The following is a 27,030-nucleotide window of genomic DNA, read 5'->3' on the forward strand; positions in this document are numbered from 1 at the left end:
GTAATAATTGGTATTTTGTAGTCCTGAACAAGTGCAGTGCTAACATGCATCAGATTAAAACCTTACATATTGAATTCATGGTTCCCCTCTTGGACAAGAACAAACCACTGAGTTTTCCCATTGGAATTTAATTCTTGTCCCACAAACAACAACACAGTATCTGTTTTAAAAAGTACTAGTACAAGGATTACGATTTTATTTCATTTTCAAAGGACAGTAATGGGTAGAAACAATTTAAAATCAATTTAATTTCTACAATCAGAGTTTTAAATTCTGAGATATCCTAGCTAATTTGTTGAACTTGTAGTACATAGCAATGGTAACTATGGGGAGTCAGAACCATGAATTGGAATGAATTTCCATTAATATTATGGTGGTAGAATAATTGGGGGACTAACGAAGAACATGAGCCAAAAAACTTCAAACATAACCATGTCAGATGTTAATAGTATAGAGTAGTGACTGAAAGTCCTGTAAACTTGTTGAGAGACATGAAAGGAATGTCTTGCATGCAACAAGGAAGGTTGAACCTATGTAGAAGGACATGGAGAAGATCTTTCGTCTCAATTTATTTTCTTTGTGTGTGTATGTCAGGTTGTTTCACGCTGGGAAGAATACAAAAGCAAACTGAGGAGTGAGGTAAAGAAACGGCATTATGAATTCAATAATAAATATAAAATGTATTTGTGTTTCCGAGATTAACAGGAAGTCTGTTAATCACCACATGTAGTATTTTGGTGCTGAATTCTTCTGGTAATCCAATTTGAATGCTGTAAATGTGAAGTTTAAACATTTTCGTAGAGGAGTTGTACATCCATGAGTAAAAATTGGTTATTATTTAGCTTTGCTACTGCTGTAATGTTCATTTGAATGTGTTCTTCTCTATTTTCAGAAAGGAAATGTGGCGGCAATTGCTGAATTGTTTCCATTCAAAGAATTTTTTTCTAATGCACCACAGGTAAACAATGATAGTTAAATGTTTGGTGATGGCAGTTAAGCTTGACATTTTTCACTCCCCCCTCCCCCAAAGTGCCACTACCCAGCTATACCCCTGGGGGGCGGGGGGGTCCAGGAAAAAAATTTGGTATCTTTTAGGGTGTTAAATTCGAATTTTTGAAAATCAGCATTTTCTGGTATCTCTTAGGGTGTCCGAAAAGGAGAGAAGCAGGCATCGATATGGCTTATCCTAGGCACTTTTTTAATATAATATTTAATATTATTTGTTGTGGTATCTCTTAGGGGTTTAAAATCATTCAGCCACGCCCTTTTCTAAAGACTTCCAGTATCTTTTAGGGGTCTATTTGAAAATTTCCGACGAGCATCCCCGGTACATTCTTCTCCCAGAGTCCCTCCGCCGCGAGCTATACATGGAGAACATTTGATGAAACCTCCCCCAACTCACCTGCAATTTCCTATTTACTTCCTTACAAAACTTTTAATGCGGAACTTGCAGAACAATTTTATTAACATAGCTAATGGAGGGGAATGTTTCTGCTCTATTACCTATCTTATTAATAAGTACATTTTCTTCTCTAGCCAATCTTTAAAGGTCAGTCCTGGGAAGAAGACATGGAAATCACTGAGGTAGGAAAAGAGTCGTCATGTGTCATTACATTTACCTACCTAGTCTTGAATCTTTAGAAACCTTTATAAAATGATATTATGATTGATAATGGTAATGATGATGATGGCTGCTGGTTGAGTTGATGTGATTGGTGGAGTTGGTGATGATGATGACTAATGATGGTGATGTGATCAATGATGATGATGATGATGGCTGGTGGTTGTGTTGATGTGATTAATGATGTTAATATTGCTAAAGAATCAGGAGGGTTTTCAAAAGCATTGTAATTGGAGATAACTTTATTTGTAGATTCATATTCTTGCACAACAGGCCTGAGACGTGGTCTGGTTGCTGACTTTGTCTCTTATAACATTCACTGTGCAGATATTCAAGTCAGCTTGTCGCCTTTCCTAACTTGATAATAGTGTTCATGAAAGTGAATCAAGCTGCTACATCATTTTATCAATATTCCTCTAAGAAAACAGTGCTACCTTTCTGGCCTATCCTGCTGTGGTTTATTGCTACTCTGTGATTGTAATTGTTCATTTATTTTCTTTCTTTCTCTCTTTCAAAGGGATGCTATCGTTACATCAAGAAAATATTCCAACAGCTAGAGGTAAGCAACATACACTCTTCGCCATCTGTTAGTCAAGTCCAAAGAACTGCACAATAGGCCTGAGACGTGGTCTGGTTTGGTGACTTTGTCTCATATAATATTCACTGTGCAGAGAGTCAAGTCAGCTTGTCGCCTTTCTTAACTTGATAATAGTGTTAATGAAAGTGAATCAAGCTGCTACAAACATTATCCCAAAACCTGTGCTGTACTCCAAGACTTCCCTTGATCTTATACTTGTCTTATCTCTTTCATTTGTAAAGGAGTTCAGAGCATTCGAGCTTCTTCGTAGTGGTAAGTTTTATCTTAGAAATTAACTCTAATATTTTATTATTATTTTATAATAAATAAACCTTTCTCACGCTACAAAAAAGAGCTTTAATTCTCGTGGGAATAAATTGGCTGGTGCATGGCAAAGATCTCCTCCATGATTTTTCCTCTCAAAAGCTGTAACGCTATCATTCCAGTGCTCTGTACTTGGCCTACGAGTGGTGCCCCTGTCATCACATCAAGTAATATTTAGCAGAGGCTATCTAACTATGAGACCCGCAGTGTTCATGGTCTACGAGTCAATAGCTCATGAGGCCAAAGGCTGAATGGGCTATTGACTCTTAGACCACAAGGGAGAGCTACTTTTCGCTAGTAGTATTCTATTACTAATAGACTAGCTCAGTTAATCAGAGCACATAATTTGTGATAGACTATTTGTAGGTTTATACTAATTAGTCTTATGTTGTACGAGGTGTAGGCCCTGATAAGCATTTTTGATTCAATTATGTCCAAGGTCGCGATAGAACCAACTACTTGCTGGTCAAAGAGGCCAAGATCATCGCCATGACCTGTACTCATGCAGCTCTAAAACGAAGAGATTTAGTCGAGCTTGGCTTCAAGGTATGTTTAACTTTATATGAAAACCCCAGTTTGTCTAAATACCTTCTTTATCTTAAAACTCTTGGCATCTATCGTCGTTTTACAATACTTTGCCTCAAACAATCACCAGCAAAGCAAAAAATAATACTCAAGGGAAAGATATTTAATTTTATCAACAAAAAAATTACCCAGGAACTTTTCCCAGGATTGTTTATTTACATGATTGATTTTTGTTTTATTTTAGTACGATAATGTTCTGATGGAAGAAGCAGCGCAGATTTTGGAAATCGAAACCTTTATTCCACTTCTTTTACAGGTGATCTATCACTAGTAAACATCACAGTCTCTCTACACAAAATAATTTGAGAATGATTAACTTTTGTTGTGGCTATCGTTGCTGCTGCTGTTGCTGCTGTTGTTATTGTCACTACTGTTGCTGCTGCTATAAACTAATTACGATTTTGAGACGGCAATACCACAAAATATTGACGGCTAGTTGGGAGAAAATATATTCAGTATTGTGGCGGAGTCGCGTAGCGACGGAGCCCAATACGAGAATATATTTTCTACTAACGCCGTCAATATTTTGTGGTATTGCCGTCTCAAAATCGTAATTAGTTTTGTATCGCGATTCCTGTAATTTTTGGGGGGTTTTTTTGCATGAAAATGTTCAGTTTTCATGATGAAGCAATAAATTCTCCCAACGTGAAAATTCCTGTTTCTATGACAATAATCGATCACGCAAGCACTTTTTCAATGCAGTCGTTTTGAACAGAATTTTTTTTTTCTTTCAAAAACGTAGCAAGAAAATTATGTGTGAATTGCTGGCATATAATTCCTCTGGCAGTATTCACAGCTCTAAGAGTTCCTCCACAGTAGTAGAAACTTGCAGTCATCTTAGCGACGAGAAGGACGAGCACGTGCTCCCTGCCAACCTGTTGAATAATTCAACGTTAAACAACTGTCAAATTCAGATAACTGTTAACAAAGAATGACTTTGTAAATCATTGTAAAAAGAGTAATTTTATGGATGTAAGTTAAAGGTTTAAAACTATGAATATTTGAAGCTCATTTGCTCAGTACCAAATTATTGTAAACGATTGTAAACCGTTTTTGAAATTCACTCGCTTTTGAAAGCACAACAACATTGCTGCTTTTAAAGATAAATATTTTGAAACGAACAATTTTTTATCGAGAAAAGCTTACCTTATGTTAGCTTCCCTCTTTTTTTCCCAGTGATAAACTTGAATTTTCATGAGTTTGATGAAGAACGTTCAAAATGTAAACGAATTTGATTTCACCTTTGCTTGAATATAAGATAATTTTTACTCAGCGCCATCTTGTTTCGTATTGGCTGACAAAAACAATGAGCTGTCAAAACACGCGCGTAATAGCCAATCAAAACACTTGATTTGAGACGTCAATACCACAAAATATTGTCGTCTCAAAAATATAAGAAACTATTTAGTGAATCGCGATACTACTTATTATCACTATACTGTTGTTGCTGGTGTTGTTATTGTTATCTTGACTTGTTTTTACAATTACCTTTTTAAAGAACCCCGAGGATGGTTATAACCGATTAAAACGTGTGGTGCTCATCGGTGATCATAACCAGGTACGTACATGATAAGCAAGTACCACAAATTGCGTTGCTTGACCTTTGACTCTCATAGATGTAAACGATTGTTATCATTTGATTGTTACACATTTTGTCTTATATTTAGGTAACGTGCTTCACCTGCAGCCCATATTTCATATCACGTGCCATTATCTTAAGTATTATTTCTGTCTTCATCAGCAGTGCTTGAGCATTTACATCGATACGGTTAAAACTAAAAAGTAACCTTATTCTCAAGGGAACAATACGTGTGAAAATAACTATTCTTTCTCCTTACTTCTTGCTTAGCTTCCGCCAGTCATCAAAAATATGGCCTTCCAGAAATTCTCCAACATGGAACAGTCGCTGTTCACTCGTTTCGTTCGCCTGGGTGTCACTACTGTCCAGTTAGACGCACAGGGACGTGCTAGACCCAGGTAAGCAGAAATATTCCAAGTTATATCTTTAGGAGTTTTAATTCACATGCATGCACCTAATTCCAAAAACGTTGTCATCGCCAAATGCTATAGCTGTAGGAGATATGTCATTTCGACATGGAAATGGTTACGTTGAATACAAAGAATCAGTCTCAGAACGAAGGTCCATACCCTTGACGAGAAGAAGAAGAAGAAACACAGTCATTCCAGCTATTCTTGGATCTTGAAATAACATATACACTCAATTAAAGAATCGTTGTCGGGTTCAGAAACATAGAACATAAAAGCTGAGACCGAAATGGCACATGGGAAGTATGCTGATGCATGCTGTGACCGGAGACCCGTGGCATCATCTACTGTTTTTAATACGCGTTTGGCATTCTATTCGTTTTGGCATATGTGGCGCAAATAAATAAATAATAATATAATTATTGCATTTCCCATGTGCCATTATGGACTCAGCTTTTATGTTCTATGTTTCTGAAACAGACAACGATTCTTCAATTGAGTGTATCCTATCGCTTTTCGCCTATCGCTTTTCACCTAGGTTGGTTAAGGTTTTGTTGCACAAAATGCACTATGGACGATGTGAATCCAATCAGCTAATGGTAACAACGATATGGAATTATCCCAAACTTTCTCTGCACGTTTTTCCGATATATCTTCTTCTGTGCTGACATTATTTACGTATGAATATACATCTCAAGATTGGTATGCAAAATGCACCATGCAACGAAACATTCACCAACTTTTCTTGAAATAACAGTATTCTTATGATATGCCTGATAAGTCAATGAAGGGGAATATCCAGCTAGGGGTCTTGATGATGAGGGTGGTATGGCAATGGATTGTTGAGTCCAGGAGTGTAGTGGAGTTCATTTATGGGCTTGGGCAGTGCTGAGTCCCTGTAATTTGTTAATGCATCAAACTGAAAATAAAAGGTTTCCAATGAGAAGGTGTACGGCTATTAGGAAGTGAAGTCACTCTAAAGAACCAGCCAGTCACAGCTAGTGCCCTTGAAAGGTTTGTCTTTCCAACAATATCGTGGAAACACTTTGAATGACGTCAGCGAAAACCCAATATGTTGTCTCAAGACAACAAATCGTACGACTTCGCCCATTCTATGCAGAATGACTTAATGCAATGACAACAAGATTGAGATTTGGAAAACACTGACTGCCTTCAAATCTTCTTCGTTTGCGTTGACTAAAGAATGACTAACTTATTTGTACCTTTGCAGTCTGTGTAACCTTTATAACTGGCGCTACAAGAACCTTGGTAATCTACCACACGTCTTAACATGGCCAGAGTACTGCGTAGAAAATCCTGGATTCCACTTTGATTACCAGTTGATAGACGTTCAGAACTTCAATGGTGTTGGCGAATCAGAACCTAACCCATATTTTTACCAGGTACGAACTGTTAGTGCGGTAATGAGGGAAACGAAATCGTGCAACTAGTCGTTTCAGTTTATCTTACGACTTCGTTCCTTGCAGAGCGAGTAATATTGCCACAGTACAGGCAGCAAAATCTCGGTTTGTTGTAAAGGGAAGACTGAGATCAAATTTCTATTTCTTGCAAAAAAATATTTGTTGACAAGACGAACAACTTTGCTGTAAAACCTGCAGGGCAATAGTTGCACGATTTTGTTTCTCGAATTACTGCACCGTTACACTAACAGATTTTGCCGGACTGTGAAGTTTATGTGATGTGTTATCACATTCTGATTGGACGATCAGTAACTACACCCTAGTTGTGATGGTACAACGAAGGTACCTTGCTCCTTGGGCGACTCTTAGGAAATCCCGACTTGATGAATAATAATGAACTTTGATTGAACATACTAATGCACAATAGGCCTGAGACATGGTCTGGTTTGGTGGCTTTGTCTCATATAACATTCACTGTGCAGAGAGGCAAGTCAGCTTGTCGCCTTTCTTAACTTGATAACAGTGTTCATGAAAGTGAATCAAGCTGCTACAAAATCAGTAAAATATCTTCCGTCAGTCTCTCTCTCTTCTACAAAGTTGTACGTTTTCCTTGCCCTAGTTTATTAGTGCTTTATAGAACTTGACAGTTGCGATCCATATTTTTATTTAATGAATTTTAAAAGGCGAAAATTCTTTGTCGTGGACGGAATAATTTCAAGACGACCCCGAAAAGTCGCTTCATAAAAAAATGGTTCTTTTTTTCTTATTAATAGTTATAGACGAAAGGAATTTGTAATATTAACTGACCTTACCTTCCTCTTGTCATTTCGATAGAACCTTGGTGAAGCAGAATATTCTGTGGCTATTTTCATGTACATGCGTCTGATTGGAATCCCTGCAGAAAAGATAGCCATCTTGACAACATACAATGGACAAAAACACTTAATCAGAGATGTTATCAACCAGAGGTGTGCTAATAATCCATTGATTGGAAGACCAAGCAAGGTAGGTTGTGCTGATGTGTATTACTGCGATGATAATGCTGAGGTCGTGGTATTGGAGTTGCTGATGTAGATATTGATTGTGTAGCGAAGGCAGTGGTGATGGTAGTGGTGTTGGTGATGGGTATGTAAGTGGTGGTGATTGTGATGGTGATGGTGCAGTGAAGATAGTGGTGGTGGTGACAGTGATGTAGTTGGTGATGGTGGAGTGAAGATAGTGGTGGTGGTGATAGTGATGTAGTTGGTGATGGTGGAGTGAAGATGGTGGTGGTGGTGATAGTGACGTAGTTGGTGATGGTGTAGTGAGGATGGTGGTGGCGGTGGTTGTGGTGGTGATGTAGATGGTGATGGTGTAGTGAAGATAGTGGTCACGATAATGATGGTGATGTAGGGGGTGATGGTGATGGGGATGTAGGTGGTAGTGATGTAGGAGGAGGTGGTGGTGATTGTGATGTAGTTGGTGATGGTGTAGTGAAGATGGTGCAATGGTTGTGGTGGTGATGGTGATGGTGTAGTGAAGATAGTGGTCACGATAATGATGGTGATGTAGGTGGTGTTGGTGATGGGGATGTAGGTGGTAGTGATGTAGGAGGTGGTGGTGGTGATTGTGTTATAGATGGTGATGGTGTAGTGAAGATATTGGTGATGGGTGGTAGTGATGTAGGAGGTGGTGATGGTGGTGAAGGTGTTGGTCATGGTTGTGATCGCAGTGACAACTGGTGAGGGACGTTTCATTGATGGTACTGCTGATGACGACGATAGTGTTAGTGGCGATGATGATGAATGCCTTGGCAAGTCAATAAACCATCCAAATGCTGATTAATCTAAACAATCTCATCGTCCATATTTGCACAATAGGCCTGAGACATGGTCTGGTTTGGTGGCTTTGTCTCATATAACATTCACTGTGCAGAGAGGCAAGTCAGCTTGTCGCCTTTCTTAACTTGATAACAGTGTTCATGAAAGTGAATCAAGCTGCGACAGAACCATTTAATAATCTTCAATTTTAAATTTTAAGAAACGTATGACCAAGTTGTCATTGTTCTGCTGTTGCTACAAGCAAATCTTGGTTGTTGAAATGAAATCAAAAAAAATGAAATCAAGAAATTAATATTTTGTCATCTTTTATCTTCCAGGTCACCACAGTAGATCGTTACCAAGGGCAACAAAACGATTACATCATCCTGTCCCTGGTTCGTACTAGGGCTGTTGGTCACCTTAGAGACGTTCGTCGTCTCGTCGTTGCTATGTCACGTGCCAGGCTCGGTCTCTATATCTTGGCGCGTGTTGAGCTGTTCAACAACTGCTTTGAGCTCAGCCCAGCCTTTAATCAGGTAACAAGTCCGGCATAATCAGCATTCCTCTACGAAGCTTTTCGCTGTCGTATCACAGCGTGGGACAATCACTACAGACCTAGGCTGCGAATTAAGTGAAAGCCCAAAGATCGAATTAGAATTTAGAAGTTGATTTTTGAGGAGGGAGGAGAACCCGGAGAAAACCCCTCGAAGCACAGGAGAGACTCGGGCCGCATGTCAGATTTACCACTCTAGGTGAACGAAAAACCAAAGCAGGTCTTACTGCGCACTTGAAGATCGAATTTAAATTTGGACGTTTTTTTTATTATTTATTTTTGAGGGAGGAAAAACCGGAGAAAAACAATCAAAGCACAGTAGCGAACAAACAAACAACTCTACTCACATACGACGTTAAGTCTGGAAATCAAACCCGATTGACAGTCTGGAAATCAAACCCGATTGGCAGTCTGGGAATCAAACTCGATTGGCAGTTGGGTGAGAGTCTGCGCATTAGCAGCTCACACCACACGCGCTATTTTTTGTTTGTTTTTGTTTTGGTTGAAGAATAACGTTCAGTTTCGTATTTTGTATTTCGTAGCTCATCCAACGGCCATTACAGCTGTATTTAGCACCGCACGAGAGATACCCATCGGACAGAAGGGTAAGTATAAACGTATGGAGAGAGGACTTGCTGAATCAAAATCCTGTACTACATAAGAAAGTCTCGCATGGAAAATGGAAACTTCTATTACCGAAACGGGGTTTTGCGTGGTCGTGTGACCTGATTTGGCATAGATGGACGGAGGGAAGAGTACGAACAATAAAATAAATTAAGGAGTGAAAGATTGAGCGATTGGATTTTTGATTTTGACCTGTTTTTACAACAGTTATCGTAGATTTATAAGCTTTACGCCGTAGTGAAAATAGAAACTGACGTTTCGGACGTTAGTCCTTCGTGGGAGTCTTGTTTTAACAACAAGTCGACAAAGATCTAGCACTGAGAATAATGAGTATATGGTGGCCATCTTGCCAGGGGGCAAAACAAACAGTGTTACGTGTGTTTTGACTTTGTTTTATGGGTAAAGGTATCGATGTGCCGTCTTAATTCATCTTTTTTTGTATTCTCTTGTGGTGAGCTGTTAATATTTATCAACTTCGTTACTGTAAAATGCTTTATCTGTCCCCCGGACGCCCAATGATGATTTGCAAATCCAAGATGGCCGCCGAATCCTTGAGGTAGTCCATTACAAGTAGTTATTAAATGACTGACCTTTGATGTGGTGTTGTCCATAACAGGTAGGAACACCTCCCAATGGTCATCCGCTGATCATCACCGACATGATTCACATGCATCGTTTTGTCTATGACTTCTATCAGGACCATGTTAGAGAACTGCAAGCACAGTCACAGGTAAGGGTTCGCTTGGATGGTTATACTCGGTGTACGCCGAAATACTCCCTCCTGGCTCTTTCTTGGTGCTACAGGGCACCTGAGCCATAAAGGCAATAAAACAATAGCCAAGAACATAAGTTTGGAGCTAAACAACACTCTGCAATACAAAAACCCGAATCCAGAATACAATAGAAGTTGCTGCACATAAGAAAGACCCCCTTTTTCTCATTAAGACTCAACTTAAGACTCAACTCCACTTCAGGCTTAGCCTCGCTTAGGAAAAATCAAATTTAATGTAAAGAATGTGCAGCTTGAACAATACCAATGCTTTTAAATCTCGCGGACTTTTAATATTATATTTGAATAGCTGACTTATGAGCGAGGCTAAGCCGGTGCAAATGAGTCGGCTGTGGTCATCAAAAACAGCGGGTATGCATGGAACGCGAAACTCGGCTATATTGCGAGTATTCAGAAAATTAGAGCTATGTTGTTATTTTCCCTCGCGTTCGATAACTCAATTTTAGGATTTCTCTTTTTCTGTCACCTCTGGTTAGATATTTATTCGAGGGTGTATTTCTCTTTGTCAATACAGTATGCAGCCAAGGAAACTGGTGCCATTCCACAACCACCAAAACAAGATGATCAGACGGAATCATTGAAGGAAGACACAGAAATGGAGGAACCAGAACCGAAGAAAGAAGAAAGTCCAAAAGAGGAGTCGGGCACTCTTATTGTCAACGAAGTAAAGGACTAACTTCCGTGATTTTGAAGATGTTTACATAAATGTATAGACTTTTTATAGCCAACAAACCAAACACTTTGTGCAAACAAACGCGTTTTCATGTATAAAAAAGACTAATAAAGTTAGTTGCTGGATTAAAGTTATTAAAGTCGTTATATGGGCAGGAAATCTAACCTAAACTTGAAGCAACTGGATAAAAATATATACATATATCAAAATCGTCCTTGTTTTATTTCTTAATGTGAATAGCATTTGACTAACAAGCCCCTGTCCCTCACAATTTAATCCGAATCTGGGAATGTTTTTTGCGATAAACGAAGCTGATTTGGAAAAAGTTAGGAAAAACTTTAAAGCAGGGGAGAGAACCAATAAACAACTGCACTCGCATGTGTTTGGAAATCTTGAGTCAGGACTAATCTTATCAAAGCGCAAAAATCAGGAATGATAGTTTCCGGAACCCAGAATTTTAACAAATGTTGTGTGTGCCGAAGGTGCAGGTTGCTTATACTTCTATAACTTTATGTTTTAAAAAATTGGCGGATTTCCCCCGATTTTTCGAGTCATTCCTAAGGCAGCAAGACGGGTGCAATGACGCCCTTTTAAGCCGGAAATGGAGACGCTGAGTACGCACCGCTGTCAGTTAAACGCCTTCTTAGCTGCTGTACTACTGGTGTAATCATTAAAGAAAACCTGCTTACTCATCTGAAAAAAAACTGAAGATGGGTTCCGTAAGTGCACACAATTTGGTCAAGGTAAAAACCAGTGTTTGAGTCCTTGTTGCGGCTTCACTCTCGTGATAGGCCAATAGAATTTTTCTTTGAAGCTTTGAAAATAGTTTATTTCTTAAAAAATGCCTTTAACTGAATAAGCCATAGGTAATTTCAAATGAAAATTAACATCAAATAATGATGAATTCGCAAGTTAATTTCATTTCAGATATGGTTTCGTTTGGTATATAGATTATTCTCGGAATAAGTTCGGATAAATTCGGAGTGGTCGGAGCACCATCGGCGAGACTGGAGTCCATATATTGCGTTCGTCTGTTGATCGGAAATGAGTCGGCGAATGGCCGCGGCTTTGTAAATCCAAGATGGCCGAAGTAAACGGGGAAGTTGATGTAAGAAAATGCCTTTGGAAGTCGTTTTTATCGTTTCAAAAGTAATCACCAACTTAATAGTTAATTAGAATATACATCTTTCTTTTAGATTGAAATCATTGAAGGCTGCAGGATGCCGGTCAGAATGAGTAATTCAGACGAATGGCGTAAGTGTTACGAAACTTGCAGTTGGCGCCTAAGAATTATTAAAATTTATATTTTGTCAAAAAAAATTCGTTTCTTGATATCCTTTGATTTATGTTATAGCATTTTTCGTTTTAGCTCTGGCTGAAATCATAAGCAAAAAGGAAGCAAAGGACGGCTGGGAGTTTTATGTACACTACATCGATTGTGAGTGAACTTTCTGAGACTTTATTATATAATTGGTACTTTTGAGGCAAGCGAGTGAAAAGTTTCGATATTTTTTTAGGAAGGGTGTACATTTTTTCGTTTAATGTCCACAATCTTAGCAGCTACATAGTTTGCCTAATCCTTAATAAGTAATTTAGATATTTATTTTCGAAATTGCAGCAAAAATTGCAAATTTTCGTAAACTTTAAAAAAAAACAAGATGGCGGACAGCAAAGTTTCAATCCCATAGTGCACTGCGGTAGTAATTTTTCATTTTATCATTTGGGATCCAAATTATTAACTTAATTTGTTTTCACTTCTGTCGTATTAAGAAATTAAAATTGTAAGTGGGGGTTTGAGATTACTAGAGACAATTCTTTTTCATCCCAAAACTGTACTGCAAGAATATAACTAATACATAATTGACACTTTCAAAATGTAAACATACTGTGGCAATGATCTCTATTTTTGGCTTTAGTTATCAGTGATTAAAATACACAAAAACTGGTTTAATTGAATGAAATGCTAAGCATCAAGCATATGAAAATAAATGAATACTTCATTTTACAGTTCCGTTCCAAGCCGTGACCAGAGTTTCGGCACATGATAAAAAGTATAGTTTTGATATGTGCGGAAACTGCAGCCTCGACTTGCAATGGTATTATTCGTGGTCACTTGAACAGTACTGTAAAATGGAGTACGTATTGAAAAATAATTAAATAGAATGAAAACAACTTTATTTCCCTATCTTTATTTTATCTAGATAAGCCTTTATACTTTATCATTCCTTAGATAGTAAAATATATGTATTATATATATTGACTATGAAAATATTTTGTCATTTTGTCAATAAGTTTGAAGGTTTATATTTCCAATATGTTAATAACTATGATTATAAAATACTGTATACCATTATAAAATGATCCCTTATATTACATCATAGTAATAATTACTTTTACTATATTATAACCTATTGGAAATGTAAAACTCATGCCATACTGACTTCCAGCATAATTTACCTTTTTGTTTTGCTTTAAGCATAATTTACCTTAAATACATTTTTTGTAATATATAGTTAACAAGAGATTGGATGAATGGGTGACAGAAGACAGATTAGACAAAACAAAAATTCAATTACCTAAGAAAGAAGATTCTAAAAAAATTAGTAAGGGTGCGGCAGGAAGTAGACCACCCTCCCCTGAAAGAGACCTTGTAAATGGCAATGGAACAAGAACAAAAGCTGTCATTGGAAGGAAAAGAAAAGCTAATGCTATGGACAAGTCATCTGATGACATCATTGTAAGTTATCACTTACATGTAAAGGGAAGATTGTTGTACTAAACATACTAATAATCTCTCGATACATCTAGAAGTAGACTGACAACAAAGCATAAATAAAATACATAATATACATTAATAATACATAATGTAGCTGATAGGATTGGTCTGCCATGCATGTTACAAACTGGTCATTTATAAGAGAGGGGGGTGGGCTGGTGCAAATGCAAACATTTTGGGGGTTCATGCGTTTTTAGGTATTTTTAACTATTTCAAGTTTGATATAGTGTGTAAAGCTATTTAGTTTACATTTTCATGGCAAATTTAAAGCATAGAATCTCGGAAGTGAATCCGAGAATACTATGGAAAACATAGGTATTCGGACCCAAACAAGGGGAAAGGGTTTTCGGTGGGTAAAATGTTAAGGAGTGCGTAAGAGTGTTTATAGAGCATGAGCATGAGGGTGTGGATGGGAATGAGTTCATATGAGTATTGTAGATTGGTATTAATTTGTAAGGATTATTTTGGTAATGGAGGGAATAGGGGAAATATGCTACATATGGCCATGGCACGAGTGGTGGGCCGGGGTGGTGTTGATATGATGTATAGAAAAATAATTTTCTTGTAAGTTTTTATGATGAGCTCATGTGTAGGTAGAACCGAAAGTGTATGGATTTTAGACTTAGCACCCTATCTTGGACCTATCGTCAGGGGTGAAGATGCAAGATAGTGAAGGAAATCGACATGTTTCAATACTCTTAGGCCCAGGTTGGGTCTGAGTTTGGGGTGGGTCCTGTTATTTTATGTTCTCATTCTTGGGGTCATGTTACTTTATGCATTTGAAAGAACAGAACCACAAGAAAAAATGCTTTGGGAAATGAAAATCCACCAGCCCACCCCCTCTAATAAATGACCAGTCCCTTAGCCTTAAGTTATTCCTACATTCTAGTACCTCTCCACCTTCAATTTAAAAAATGTTAACAAAAATAATGATTATCATTATATCTTCCATAAGATTGAAGGCCAAGATAGTCCTACTAAAGATTCCCCTCCAAAGATAAATAATTTACGCAACCATGGAAGCATGGTCCATGATAGAAGCAATGATGACATTGTAACAAGGATGAAAAATATTAACATGGTGCAGGTGGGCAAGTTCAGGATAAGGCCCTGGTATTTCTCTCCCTATCCTCCAGAGTTCACCAGGCTGCCTTTGATATACCTGTGTGAATTCTGCCTCAAGTTTGTCAAGAGTTTTACTTGCTTAAAAAGACACATGGTAAGAATTATTACTAAAATTATTAAATTATTTGATAGGCTGTTGGTGCCTTTTCACATCCAAGAGAGAACAACAACAGGGCTAGAAATAGATAATAATTGCAGGCTGCCTGTCAATAGTAGATGGAGGAGCATGTTAAAATGAGGTCATTCTCGTAAAATATGCCTGCCATTTTATTATTCATTTGCCCTTCTATCAATAAAGCAGTGGAACAAAAGATTTTCCTGCCAAACCTGAATTTTCGCCTGTCATTTGGCCATTGGGAGGCTGCTATTTCGAGCCCTGCAACAATGCCAAGGATGACTGCATACACACAAAAAAAAACATTTTGAAAATGTATCCCTGTCCTCAATGCACAAGTTGCCTATTATTCAACTGAGTTGGTCTTTCCCTATAAGATGTGCTTCTGCATTTGTTTTTCTTTTAAGTTGGCACTTCTTCTTACGTTGAACACTTATAATCTTTTCAGGAAAAGTGTACATTATTTCATCCTCCAGGAAATGAAATCTATAGGAATGGGACTATTTCATTCTTTGAAATTGATGGTCGGAAAAATAAGGTAAGCCAGTTGTTTCCTTCCTTCCTTCTGTCCTTCCTTCCTTCCTTCCCTTCTTCCCTTCCTCCCTCCCTCGATCCCTCCTTTCTTCCTTTCTTCCTTCCTTCCTTCCTTCCTTTCTTTCTTTCTTTCTTCCTTCCTTCCTTCCTTCCTTCCTTCCTTACCTTCCTTCCTTCCTTCCTTCCTTCCTTCCTTCCTTTCTTCCTTCCTTTCTTTCTTTCTTCCTTCCTTCTTTCTTTCTTTCTTTCTTTCTTTCTTTCTTTCTTTCTTAGATATACTTAATTCCTAAATACTACTTTAGTATGAACATTTTATAACCTCTTAGTTTTATTTCAAACACATTTATATTCATTTTATATTATAGTTTTCATTCTACTCTATTTTAATTGTAAACACCATAGGGTCTTGGTTATTTTATTCATTTATTTATACTTTATTCATACTTTATTTACAATAAATAACACAAAAGTCAAAAATCACAAGGGTTAGTGCCAGCAGATATACAGAACAACTGAATCCTGTTGTAAAGCTACAACCCTCAGCGGCATCCGGTCATTTCGAGACACAGTCGTTTCGAGACACTAAGATACAAGTTCAAGACAGGCATATATCCATTTCGATATTCCCCTCAGCTCCATGTAATATAATACAACTAAGCTAAAATCTAAAAGTATATCTGGACTTCTATATATGATCAAAATATCAAATATTAAATAATGTAATATGTATTATAGCTATAATATACAATATAGGTTCAAAACATACATATAAAATATAATGCAAATATTTAAATACCTATATTGCCTGTTTCTTATTTCAATTCTCTTCTTGTTGAAATAGCTATATGCACAGAATCTCTGTCTTTTGGCAAAGATGTTTTTGGACCACAAAACCCTCTATTACGACACAGATCCTTTCCTGTTTTACATCATGACAGAACGGGACAGTGCAGGATTTCACATTGTTGGTTTTTTCTCCAAGGTAGGTTACCCTACCTGTAGAAGTATATTCTTGTTTTGTATTCTTGACGAAATGACCGGCAAAATCTTTTTAGTTGGTTCATATATTGATTTTTTTGTAACCATTGATTATTTAGCTTATATGTGTTAATGCCTTACAACCATCACCCCTTGTATGGGACTCTTGCATGAGGTTGACACCACACTTTACAACATACAACATTCAACTCACATTTTTTACTGAGGGAGAACCTGGAGAAAAACCCACATGACAAGAGAGAGAACAAAACATCAAATAATCTCAACTCACATAATAGTTGGAGTCCTATTTTAGACTAGAGGCTATGGATGGCATGGGTAGCATAGTGGTTTGCCTCGACCTGCCTCTTATCCCTGTGGTCTGGGCTTGCTTGGTCCTGCTCGGCTGGATCATATATGACCTTGAACTTGAACCCAGGACTCGAACCAACCAGGACTTGAGCAGAGACCACAGGAATAATTGCATGAGGTAAACCACTACACCAACCATGCCACTCCTATCTTTTCATCTAAAATAAGATTTCAGTAAATTTGGTGTATTGACTGCAGACATACTTTACATTATTAGAAACATAGTGTCAAAATGAACCAATGTTTGTTTGTTTGTTGCAGGAAAAAGAATCAACAGAAGACTACAATGTAGCATGTATATTAACGCTACCTCAGCATCAAAGAAAAGGATATGGAAAACTACTCATAGAATTCAGTAAGTATTATTTATTATTATTCAAAGATTGAAAGACTCTCAGCTCAGTTAATATTTACCAATAATCACTTTGCCTTCAGTGATTAATTGTTTAAATGATCTAAAATGTGCTTTTTGTTGTACAGAACTTAAATAAAGTAAGTGTGTTAGTTTGTAGCAAATTGTATTTCAAATATTAATGCTAATAAACTCCAAACATTAATATATTCTAAATATTGAGTGCAATTTGTGATGATTAGGTTATGAGCTTTCCAAGTTTGAAGGAAAAACAGGAACTCCAGAGAAACCTTTATCAGATCTTGGTCTGCTGTCTTATAGAAGTTACTGGTCCCAGACTATTCTAGAAATATTAGTTGATCTTAAATCTGAGGATGGCAACCCACCTAGTATAACTATTAAGTAAGTATCTACCTCACAGCACAGTGATGGAATACAGATGTGTGTATACATACACCCTGCACATTCAAATAGAGTAATATTATTGAGTGTTATGTGTCACAGGAGATCAGACATTATTAAAAATATAGAAAACTTTCCTTTAGCAGCAAAATATCCTGTATAAAACATTGTCTTACTAAGTTTTATAGAAAGATTATTACAATTTCGTTTTCTCATATACATGTACCAAGTGATTCAATTTACAATTATTGCTGACAAAGAAACTCAAATTAATGACTTCACACTCATTAACATAATGGAAGTATATACCTTGATATCTTCAAGATGCATTACTCAATAAGCCTTTTCATAGTTTAAGAATAGATTCCACTGCACATGCGATTTTTTCCCGAATTCCTCACCTTCTTTTGTTTAAGAGCAAAAGACGGTTTAGACAAAAGAAGGTGAGAAATTCGGGATAAAATCACATGTGCAGTGGAATCGATTCTTAACTATGGAAAGGCTTAATATATAATAATATTTTGCCATTTGATTGATCAGGACACTCTATAAAGTAATCAAACAATGCTCATCTCATCTTTTCTGCTTTTTATTTCAGTGAGATCTGTGAGCTTACCAGCATAAGAAAAGAAGATGTCGTATCTACTTTACAACACTTGGGACTGATACACTATTACAAGGGACAATACATTCTAAGTCTAAACAATGAGGTGCTTGAGGGCCACAAACGTGCTATGGCCAAGAGAAAAATAAGAATAGATTCAAATTGTTTGCATTGGACACCAAAGGACTGGGCCAAGAGAGGCAAATGGTGATCATTATAGAACCACTGTGCCATAACTAATTGAATCTAGATAATATCATACGAATTCTGACCAATAAATATTGACAAGCAGCTAAATAACTCAAGATGCAGTAAGACAGACAACAAATTTGTGCAGCTCCCAAACCTTTTTTGTGGTAATCAAAGAAACTGCCTTGAAAATTAATTGCTTTGCAGCTTGCAAAGATGCATTGCATAAGGAGTTGTTGCACATACTATATCAAGCAAAAGGTATGTTTGCTTTAGTATAAGCAAAATAGTAGAACTGTAAATAGCTGAAGTTTCAAAAAGGGCCATTATTTTCCTACTTGTGGGCTATCACTAATGGGAATATCTGTATAGTAGCTTGGCCAATATAAGAATTTGTGATAGTCCTGAAGACAAACATTATTATAACCAGTAGATCATGCATGCACACATTATATAGGCGTTTTTATCAATCCTTAGTAGACAAGGCCTGGTAATCAATAGCTAGGACTGCTTTATTCAAAACCTACCTTAGAATCAGACACTAAAAAATTGAAAAAGCTTTTTTTTTAATTCACAAAAAATACTCATTAAAGTCAAAATAATCTGATGATTGTAATCACAAACATTTATGGATTTTTAGATTTTTTGGTGTAAAATATATTTTTTTCTGTAAATATTGCATATGATTATAAAAACAAAATGAATGTAACATTTATTTATTAAAATATTCTTAAATGCAAATGAAGTTCTTGGATTTTCGTAATAATTCTGTCCAGGGGAATTTTAGAGGCATGGGGAGCTAGAGCGCTTGCACTAAACCCGTGAAACAAATACTAACTTTTAGTAATAACTAAACAATAGAAAACAAAGTGTTCTGTATAAAATAGTACTAATAAGTACGTATTATTGTTCACGGGTCTAGTGCGTGCACTCTATTTAGTATCTAGTGAAAAGTTTGTGGTATGTCTTGTGTTGTATTAGACTTTCCGTGACTGCGCTTGTCACGAAATCTTCAAATAAATGGTGAGCGAGTCGCGAAATGGAAATCATAATAGTCTCCCCCGCAGAGCGTCGCGCAGCCGTTTTTAGCGTCGTCACGCCTCAATAGTGCTAAGTACGGCTACAGACGGGCCGAAGACTTAAATCACACCCAACCTCGTTCCCAGGGCCCTCTAGGCCGACTCCAATTCAATATGGCGGTCGTCGGGGAGAATAGAAGACCCTGGTGTTGGCTGGTATATCGCGCGTTTTGATTGGCTACTGAAAAAAATTCTTAAAAGCCCTTTGATTGGTTGATATTGTATAGTACAAGATGGCGTACTACTCATATTTCTCTTGTTTTGTTCCTGGATGAATCATTCAAAAAAAGTCGCGTTGATTATGATTTAAAAAGGAAGAGAACTGACCTAACAGCTTCTACTGATATCCTAAATGGCGCATACAAGGTTTTAATGATTAGTACAGCTTAGTTCGATGTTAAAAACTGTCATGAAACAAAGCAGACTTGAACAATGAAGTTTACATTTTCAGTCGTTTAAGTTGTCTGTTGCCTTAATAATTATATGAATATACCACATACACCACATACATATACCACATACTCTCAATTATATGAATATGAGAATTATAAAGTGTAGTTGTATATTTATTGTAATGAATTTACAGTAATATCGTAAATAAATAAAGTATTGAAGTAATAAATGTTGATGGTGTTAAAAAAACCTGCTAAAAAACTAACATTGCTAACTGGCAATGCTGAAAGAACCCGTGAAAGAAGAAATATGTATGTATAAGAACATTTGTCATTCATTCAAAATCCTTAATCTAAACTTATTTATTGCTGTAACTGTAAGTCAGTCATTGGTTCAGCTGCAAGATAGCAATAATTATTATTGTTGTCAGAGTAACTATCTAGTAACTTTCATTTGTCTAATTATTCAAGTGACCTGATTATTTTAGAAGGCATTGAAGTTCTTACATGTAAGGGTTAGACAAGTCTTTATATGGGATAGCTGAACTTTAATTTATATTCCCCCCTGTTGTTTTATGTAATACTTTTTCTCCAACCTGGCCACTCATACAAGTATGAGAAATCCTCATTAATAGTGTAATGCAATATTGCAAACAGTAATCATCATGAAAAAGAACTTTTACAAGTTATGAAGTTAATGTCTACCCCAAAAAAGGATAGCCCAAAGAGGGGTGCACAAAAGGGTGACAAATGTGATTACCTTATTTGATTTATGCTTATACTTGTATTTATATTTAACTTTTATATCATATTGTATTCTTTATTTGTCAATGCTTCTGAAAAGCCCTGTAAAGGGATGAAGTAATAAAGTATGTATGTATGTATGCATACCCACGAAGAAATGCCTTTTTTCCTACATTTACATGATTTGAAATAGTAGCTTGGCCGCCATTTTGAAACGAAAACCACGTGATCGAAATCTTGGAGATTTTGATCACGTGATACCAGCCAACACCAGGGTCTTCTCCCCGACGACCGCCATATTGAATTGGAGTCGGCCGAGAGGGCCCTGGGAACAAGGTTGAATCACACCCACACTCATCAGATTTCCAAGCTTAATTTTGCTCAGTTACGGCTGTTGTTCCTCTTTGCTGCTTTAAACGTCCACATACCATGGATACAATTAAGGAGTTTCTTCCTCCTAAACATTTTAGCCCTTTAGGCTTCTTTGCGATGATTGGATCGGTGGTTATTAGAATCATTCTATTTGGAGTCGCCATTAACATCGAAGACAAAGAACAAAGGTATTTTAGTTGCCAAACCGCGTGCTTTGCTGACTACCAAGCCAAAAACACAAGAGGTCTGGCAATTAGTTTCTTTGTGCTTTCAAACTTCATTTTGGTTATAATGGTGTGCCTCTGCTACTCTTTTTCTGTTCGATCAATAGTGAAAGACCTCGAACGCGAAGACCTGGAAATGCAAATAAACCAATCTACGCGTCTATATCGAAGGTATTGCATTCAACTCGCTGTTAGATTTACTCTAGGCATGGTCTTTCTTATTCTACAATGGGGAGTTTTCTATCCACTCAACTTTCCTTCCAAGTACGCCTGTGTTTTGTCGAGCGATCTTGAAACAAAACATACGAATAGCACAAGCAGCGATGCAGCAAATGTCACACGGTCTTTGTATGATTGTAGTAATACGCAAGCAGAAAACAAAAATACCTTGAACATTATAGTTTTTATATTCAACCTTTTACTTACTGTTTTTATCCTTGGGGAGATAATATCTGTCAGGAACTTTAGGAACGATTTAGAGTTTTTCAATGGTCATTTCCTAAACAAAGACAAGGTCATTGAAAATTACGTAGCGAAAATGAAGGGAAATATTAAGAAGAACACAACGTTTTATGAACTCCTTCTTCCAAACATTCCTGGTGAAGAGAGAAAATCGCTAGAATTTGACCAAATTTACACTAATCTGATCATGTACCCTGGAAGAGCAAATTATAAATTTACAGGGAAAAGACACGAGATATTCGAAGGATACGTAAGGTCACAAGAACACCACCAGTCCATAAATAAGATTGAAAACATTTTTGCACCAGAACCAGAAAAACCACTAGAAAGACCTCTCTCTATCATGATCGTTGGTCGACCGGGTATTGGCAAGAGCTTGTTATGTCGGAAGATCCTTCGTGACTGGGCCTGTGGAAAAATCTTCAACGAGGAAACAGGATGGAAATGTTTTAAATTTGTTTATCTTTTCAAATTTAGGCATTTCAACAGTGATGAGAAAATAAATCTTCAGCAACTGCTTGGAAGAGGTCAGTTCTCGGGAGCGTTTCCTAATGAGGTCTACTCCTGTATACTAAGCCACCCAGAAAAAGTGTTGCTTATTTTCGATGGTCTTGATGAATTTGGAAAGAAAGAAAACATTGTTAAAGAAGACGAATATGGGAGCACTCTTGCAGAGACAATTCCATTTTCAGCACTGTATTCAAAGTTAGCATCAGGAAAACTATTTGAAGGAGCTACAGTTGTAACTACCTCAAGACCAACAGCTCTTTCTTATGTGTCATTTCCAAATAAAACTTTTGACCGAACTTTGGAAATTCTGGGATTCATTTCAAAGCAAATAGAAAAATATGTGGAAAGCTTTTGTCAAGACTCTACTGTAAAACAGAAATTATGGAATCACATTAGCAGCAATGCAGACATTTTTTCATTATGCTACATTCCTGTAAATTGTCACATTGTGTGCTTTTTATTACAAGAAAGACTAAAACGAGATGAAGACAATGGTTTGGAAAATTTGCGAACTACACTCACTGAAATTTACAAATATGCATTAGTGCTTATTGTCTGCAAACACAACCCACAATATCGCTGCAGCCTTCTTGAACAAGAAAACCTGTTGTCCTCACCTGAATTCGCTCCTGAAGTAGAAACATCTTTGAAAAATTTAGGGGAAATAGCTCTTAAAGGAATCGAAGAGGATAGACTGATTTTTGAATCGAATGAAGTCAAGGGACATGAAGAAAGTGGTCTGCTTCATCAGCTGCCCAACCAACAGTTTAATATTATCGTACACAAAAAACAATACTGCTTCCTCCACTTAACGATTCAAGAACTTCTGGCTGCAAGATACATCGTAAGGGGGAGAAATGTAGAAGTACTGCAAAGCTGGATTTCTGAACATCTGCATGAAGGCAAGTGGGAAGTAGTGATGCAGTTTATTGCTGGGTTGGCTCATCATGAAGATCATAGCTCTATAGTGGAGATATTTATTAGAAGGTTACCACGGCCAATCATGTCTGGTGAAGCAAGCTGGCCATATGGTAAACAAGAGGAACTAGTGATCAGACTTTTTAAGTGCATATTTGAGATTTCAAGACACTCAAATAATCAATGGAAAGGTTTGGTTGCAAACACCTTGTTTGGTGTATTCGACGTAGACCTGGGACACGCGTCATTAACTGATGCAGATATGACAGTGATAGTGTTCATTTTACAAGAGATAAAGAGTATTGTAAGTGTAAGTGTAGCTGGGAACAACATTACATCTATAGGGTGTAAGGAGATGTATAAGCTACTGAAGATGTCAGGGTCTTCTGATGCAAATGAGTGCAAAATAACCAGCTTGAACATGTGTAGCAACCGAATAGATGATGAAGGATTAAAGCACTTGTCCGATGCACTCGCTAAAAATGAGTGCAAACTAACCACGTTGGACATCAGTGGCAACCAAATAGGTGATGAAGGATTAAAGCACTTGTCCGATGCACTCGCTAAAAATGAGTGCAAACTAACCACGTTGAACATCCTTGGCAACCAAATAGGTGATGAAGGATTAAAGCACTTGTCCGATGCACTCGCTAAAAATGAGTGCAAACTAACCACGTTGAACATCAGCTTCAACCAAACAGGTTATGAAGGATTAAAGCACTTGTCCGATGCACTCGCTAAAAATGAGTGCAAACTAACCACATTGGGCATCAGTCACAACCAAATAGGTGATGAAGGATTAAAGCACTTGTCTAATGCACTCACTAAAAATGAGTGCAAACTAACCGGGTTGGACATCAGTCACAACCAAATAGGTGATGAAGGATTAAAGTACTTGTCTAATGCACTCGCTAAAAATGAGTGCAAACTAACCACGTTGATAATCAGTGGCAACGAAATAGGTGATGAAGGATTAAAGTACTTGTCTAGTGATGCACTCGCTAAAACTGAATGCAAACTAACCACGTTGGACATCAGTTTCAATGAAATAGGTAATGAAGGATTAAAGCACTTGTCCGATGCACTCGCTAAAAATGAGTGCAAACTAACCACGTTGGACATCAGTGGCAACCAAATAGGTGATGAAGGATTAAAGCACTTGTCCGATGCACTCGCTAAAAATGAGTGCAAACTAACCACGTTGAACATTCTTAGCAACCAAATAGGTGATGAAGGATTAAAGCACTTGTCCGATGCACTCGCTAAAAATGAGTGCAAACTAACCACGTTGAACATCCTTAGCAACCAAATCGGTGATGAAGGATTAAAGCACTTGTCCGTTGCACTCGCTAAAAATGAGTGCAAACTAACCACGTTGAACATCCTTAGCAACCAAATCGGTGATGAAGGATTAAAGCACTTGTCCGTTGCACTCGCTAAAAATGAGTGCAAACTAACCACGTTGAACATACTTAGCAACCAAATAGGTGATGAAGGATTAAAGCACTTGTCCGTTGCACTCGCTAAAAATGAGTGCAAACTAACCACGTTGAACATCCTTAGCAACCAAATAGGCGATGAAGGATTAAAGCACTTGTCCGTTGCACTCGCTAAAAATGAGTGCAAACTAACCACGTTGAACATCCTTAGCAACCAAATAGGTGATGAAGGATTAAAGCACTTGTCCGATGCAATCGCTAAAAATGAGTGCAAACTAACCACGTTAGGCATCAGTCACAACCAAATAGGTGATGAAAGATTAAAGCACTTGTCCGATGCACTCGCTAGAAATGAGTGCAAACTAACCACGTTTGACATCAGTGGCAACTCAATAGCTGATGAAGAATTTAAGCACACGGAGCACTGGCAACAAATGATCGAGAACCTGGCTTTGTATGAATGAAACAATCATGGGACAGCGATCATCTAGATTATTAACAGCAGCAGTCTAGAATAAAAAGCTGCTCTGAACTAATTCCCCATTTATAGCCCATACTAAAAACTGTGACTGTCAGTTAAACAGAGGAGGACAAAATTCTAAAATTCCATTGGTTTGTGGAAAAGACATACATGACGTCACCTATATGCTAAAGGAATAGCGTCCGAAACGTCAGTAAGATTTTTCATCTTTCCACGGTGTATAATTTACCCTTTTATCATTACTGTTTCATTAGAAACACCGACGCAGCTCACACTAGTTTTTAGCTAGTTATCTCTTCTATATGCTAAAGATGGTATTTATAAAATGACACGCTCTCTAGCCAGAGTGAGTCATATCGTAGTTATAATGACCTTTAAAGGCTGGTTCATCCTAGCGAAGGAATCGGAAGCGGAATCGAATCCCTAAAACTTTGACAATTTAACGATATATATGCATATCCCCCTTTTTCGAATTGTCTTTCGTTACATATATATGTATATAGCTAAATTGTCAAAGTTTTTCCTGCCAAGCACACGCCCCCAACAACAATAACGTAACAAACTTGTGTCGGTTAATGCTAAGCATGGCTTGCTCCTTGCCCAGGTTCAAATAGCAATTGTGATTGAGATCTACGGAGCCGCGATTGTGAGAAGACCTCAAGCATAGTGACGTTTATACCTTTGTGGCCTTTTTGTTATGGTCACTATCACAGTTACCTTGGTATTCTCAAAGGACATTTGAATATGAAGAGGTTTTGAAAAGGGATTGTGTTAGTTTAGGTATTCAACGTCATAGGGGTTAGGGTCTATTAACAAACCAAGCTACTGATAATTTCCTCTACGGTGTATCAATCGTAACAGTTCTAGTTGGAATATATGTGTCGATCTGGTAGTGATATTCACCTAAATCTAGAGCACTGGGGTTGAGAGCATAATTGGTTGTCGCGCCATGTAAGGGAATCCGGACTTATGCCGGATTCCGAGACTCTGGATTCCGGATTCCAAAACTTTTGTATTGTGGATTCCGGATTCCATATCGTTAATTTTCTGGTACTTTCTCTGAAAATTGTATTTGATATACTTGCCAGTATAACTAGGAAGGTGTCCCTGGTTCAGGATTCCGGATTCCATTATAATGCTCCCATTTCGAGTTCTCCTTTGCTCAGTCTTGGCCTCGATTGTGTACGAATGTGCTCTTTTCTTTTATTAAGGTCCATTGTATAGTAAGGAATGTACGCACTACGGAACAATATGAGTTGATTAAAATGCCACGGGTTTTGGTTGAAAAGGTGAATATTATAACACAAACGAGACTAAGACTGAGCAAAAAGAACTCGAAACTGGAGTATTCCGGAAATCCAAAAGGGTGGATTCTGGATTCCATTATAAACTTGTATTCCGGATTCCAAAGCCTAACATTTTGTGTATTCCGGATTCTCTTACGTGGGGCGATGGTTGAGAACTATCAATAATCAAACGCAATACACCTTGAAGGTAATTGTGATCTTTAATGATATTTCTTAGTCCAAAAAAGCTCCAAAAGGCTAAAAAAGGCAAGTCGATTCTATGACAGACTTAGATCAGGGCGAGGAGCGAGTGAAAAAGGATGTTTTTCAAACGTGTATGATTAAATACCCTGAAGGGATCCTTGCTCAGTGTTTTATAATATAGAGAAATTCTACTTTTTAATTCCTTGTATTGTCTATGCCACCCGATTAATGAACTGTTTTTCCCCATAGTTTTAATTTTCCTTATTTTGGTTTAGCTCAGAGTGTTTTTGTTTTGACTAACTTTGTCATCTTTTTTCTACTGATTTTAAAATGCTACTCTGTCAGTGCAGGTCAACTGTTCGGCAAGTCTAATGTACTACCCGAGTGATATTTTAACATTTACATGACCTGGATTAGATATACATACAATTATAAGAGGTTTCTTTCCGGGGATTTGTTACAGATAACCATTCCAATTCTGATTTTATTGAAATATTTACTGTTAAATTTTGTGCTCTG

At 37.4% G+C, this 27,030-nt stretch overlaps 3 protein-coding genes across 3 annotated transcripts in view; all 3 read left to right on the top strand.

The window, feature by feature from the left end:
* Nucleotides 1–11,083, top strand: part of LOC116287995 (RNA helicase aquarius) — a 32,270-nt gene extending 21,187 nt beyond the window's left edge. The window contains exons 38-52 of the mRNA XM_089040952.1: nt 595–639; nt 893–958; nt 1,537–1,584; nt 2,139–2,180; nt 2,441–2,471; nt 2,962–3,068; nt 3,292–3,363; nt 4,606–4,665; nt 4,957–5,084; nt 6,325–6,496; nt 7,349–7,519; nt 8,652–8,849; nt 9,409–9,471; nt 10,107–10,220; nt 10,795–11,083. Of these exons, the coding sequence (XP_088897078.1) occupies nt 595–639; nt 893–958; nt 1,537–1,584; nt 2,139–2,180; nt 2,441–2,471; nt 2,962–3,068; nt 3,292–3,363; nt 4,606–4,665; nt 4,957–5,084; nt 6,325–6,496; nt 7,349–7,519; nt 8,652–8,849; nt 9,409–9,471; nt 10,107–10,220; nt 10,795–10,956 (1,479 nt within the window). The 3' untranslated portion in view covers nt 10,957–11,083. The remainder of the gene's footprint in view (nt 1–594; nt 640–892; nt 959–1,536; nt 1,585–2,138; nt 2,181–2,440; nt 2,472–2,961; nt 3,069–3,291; nt 3,364–4,605; nt 4,666–4,956; nt 5,085–6,324; nt 6,497–7,348; nt 7,520–8,651; nt 8,850–9,408; nt 9,472–10,106; nt 10,221–10,794) is intronic.
* Nucleotides 11,084–12,011: 928 nt separating this feature from the next.
* LOC116302740 (histone acetyltransferase KAT5) lies at nt 12,012–19,145 on the top strand. The gene is made up of 10 exons (XM_089024216.1): nt 12,012–12,061; nt 12,150–12,207; nt 12,323–12,391; nt 13,467–13,690; nt 14,685–14,948; nt 15,418–15,507; nt 16,345–16,485; nt 17,115–17,208; nt 17,448–17,607; nt 18,206–19,145. Exons 1-10 carry the CDS (start codon nt 12,035–12,037, stop codon nt 18,420–18,422), a joined length of 1,344 nt encoding a protein of 447 aa, XP_088880342.1. The 5' UTR covers nt 12,012–12,034; the 3' UTR covers nt 18,423–19,145.
* Nucleotides 19,146–20,957: 1,812 nt separating this feature from the next.
* Nucleotides 20,958–26,710, top strand: LOC116302741 (uncharacterized). The gene is made up of 2 exons (XM_089024239.1): nt 20,958–21,382; nt 22,151–26,710. Exons 1-2 carry the CDS (start codon nt 21,045–21,047, stop codon nt 25,002–25,004), a joined length of 3,192 nt encoding a protein of 1,063 aa, XP_088880365.1. The 5' UTR covers nt 20,958–21,044; the 3' UTR covers nt 25,005–26,710.
* The last annotated feature ends 320 nt before the right edge of the window (nt 26,711–27,030 follow it).

This window comes from Actinia tenebrosa, unplaced genomic scaffold, assembly GCF_029948245.1.
Source record: "Actinia tenebrosa isolate PJP-AT-01 unplaced genomic scaffold, QUT_ActTen_1.0 PGA_scaffold8__29_contigs__length_14323225, whole genome shotgun sequence".
NCBI classification, from domain to species: domain Eukaryota; kingdom Metazoa; phylum Cnidaria; class Anthozoa; order Actiniaria; family Actiniidae; genus Actinia; species Actinia tenebrosa.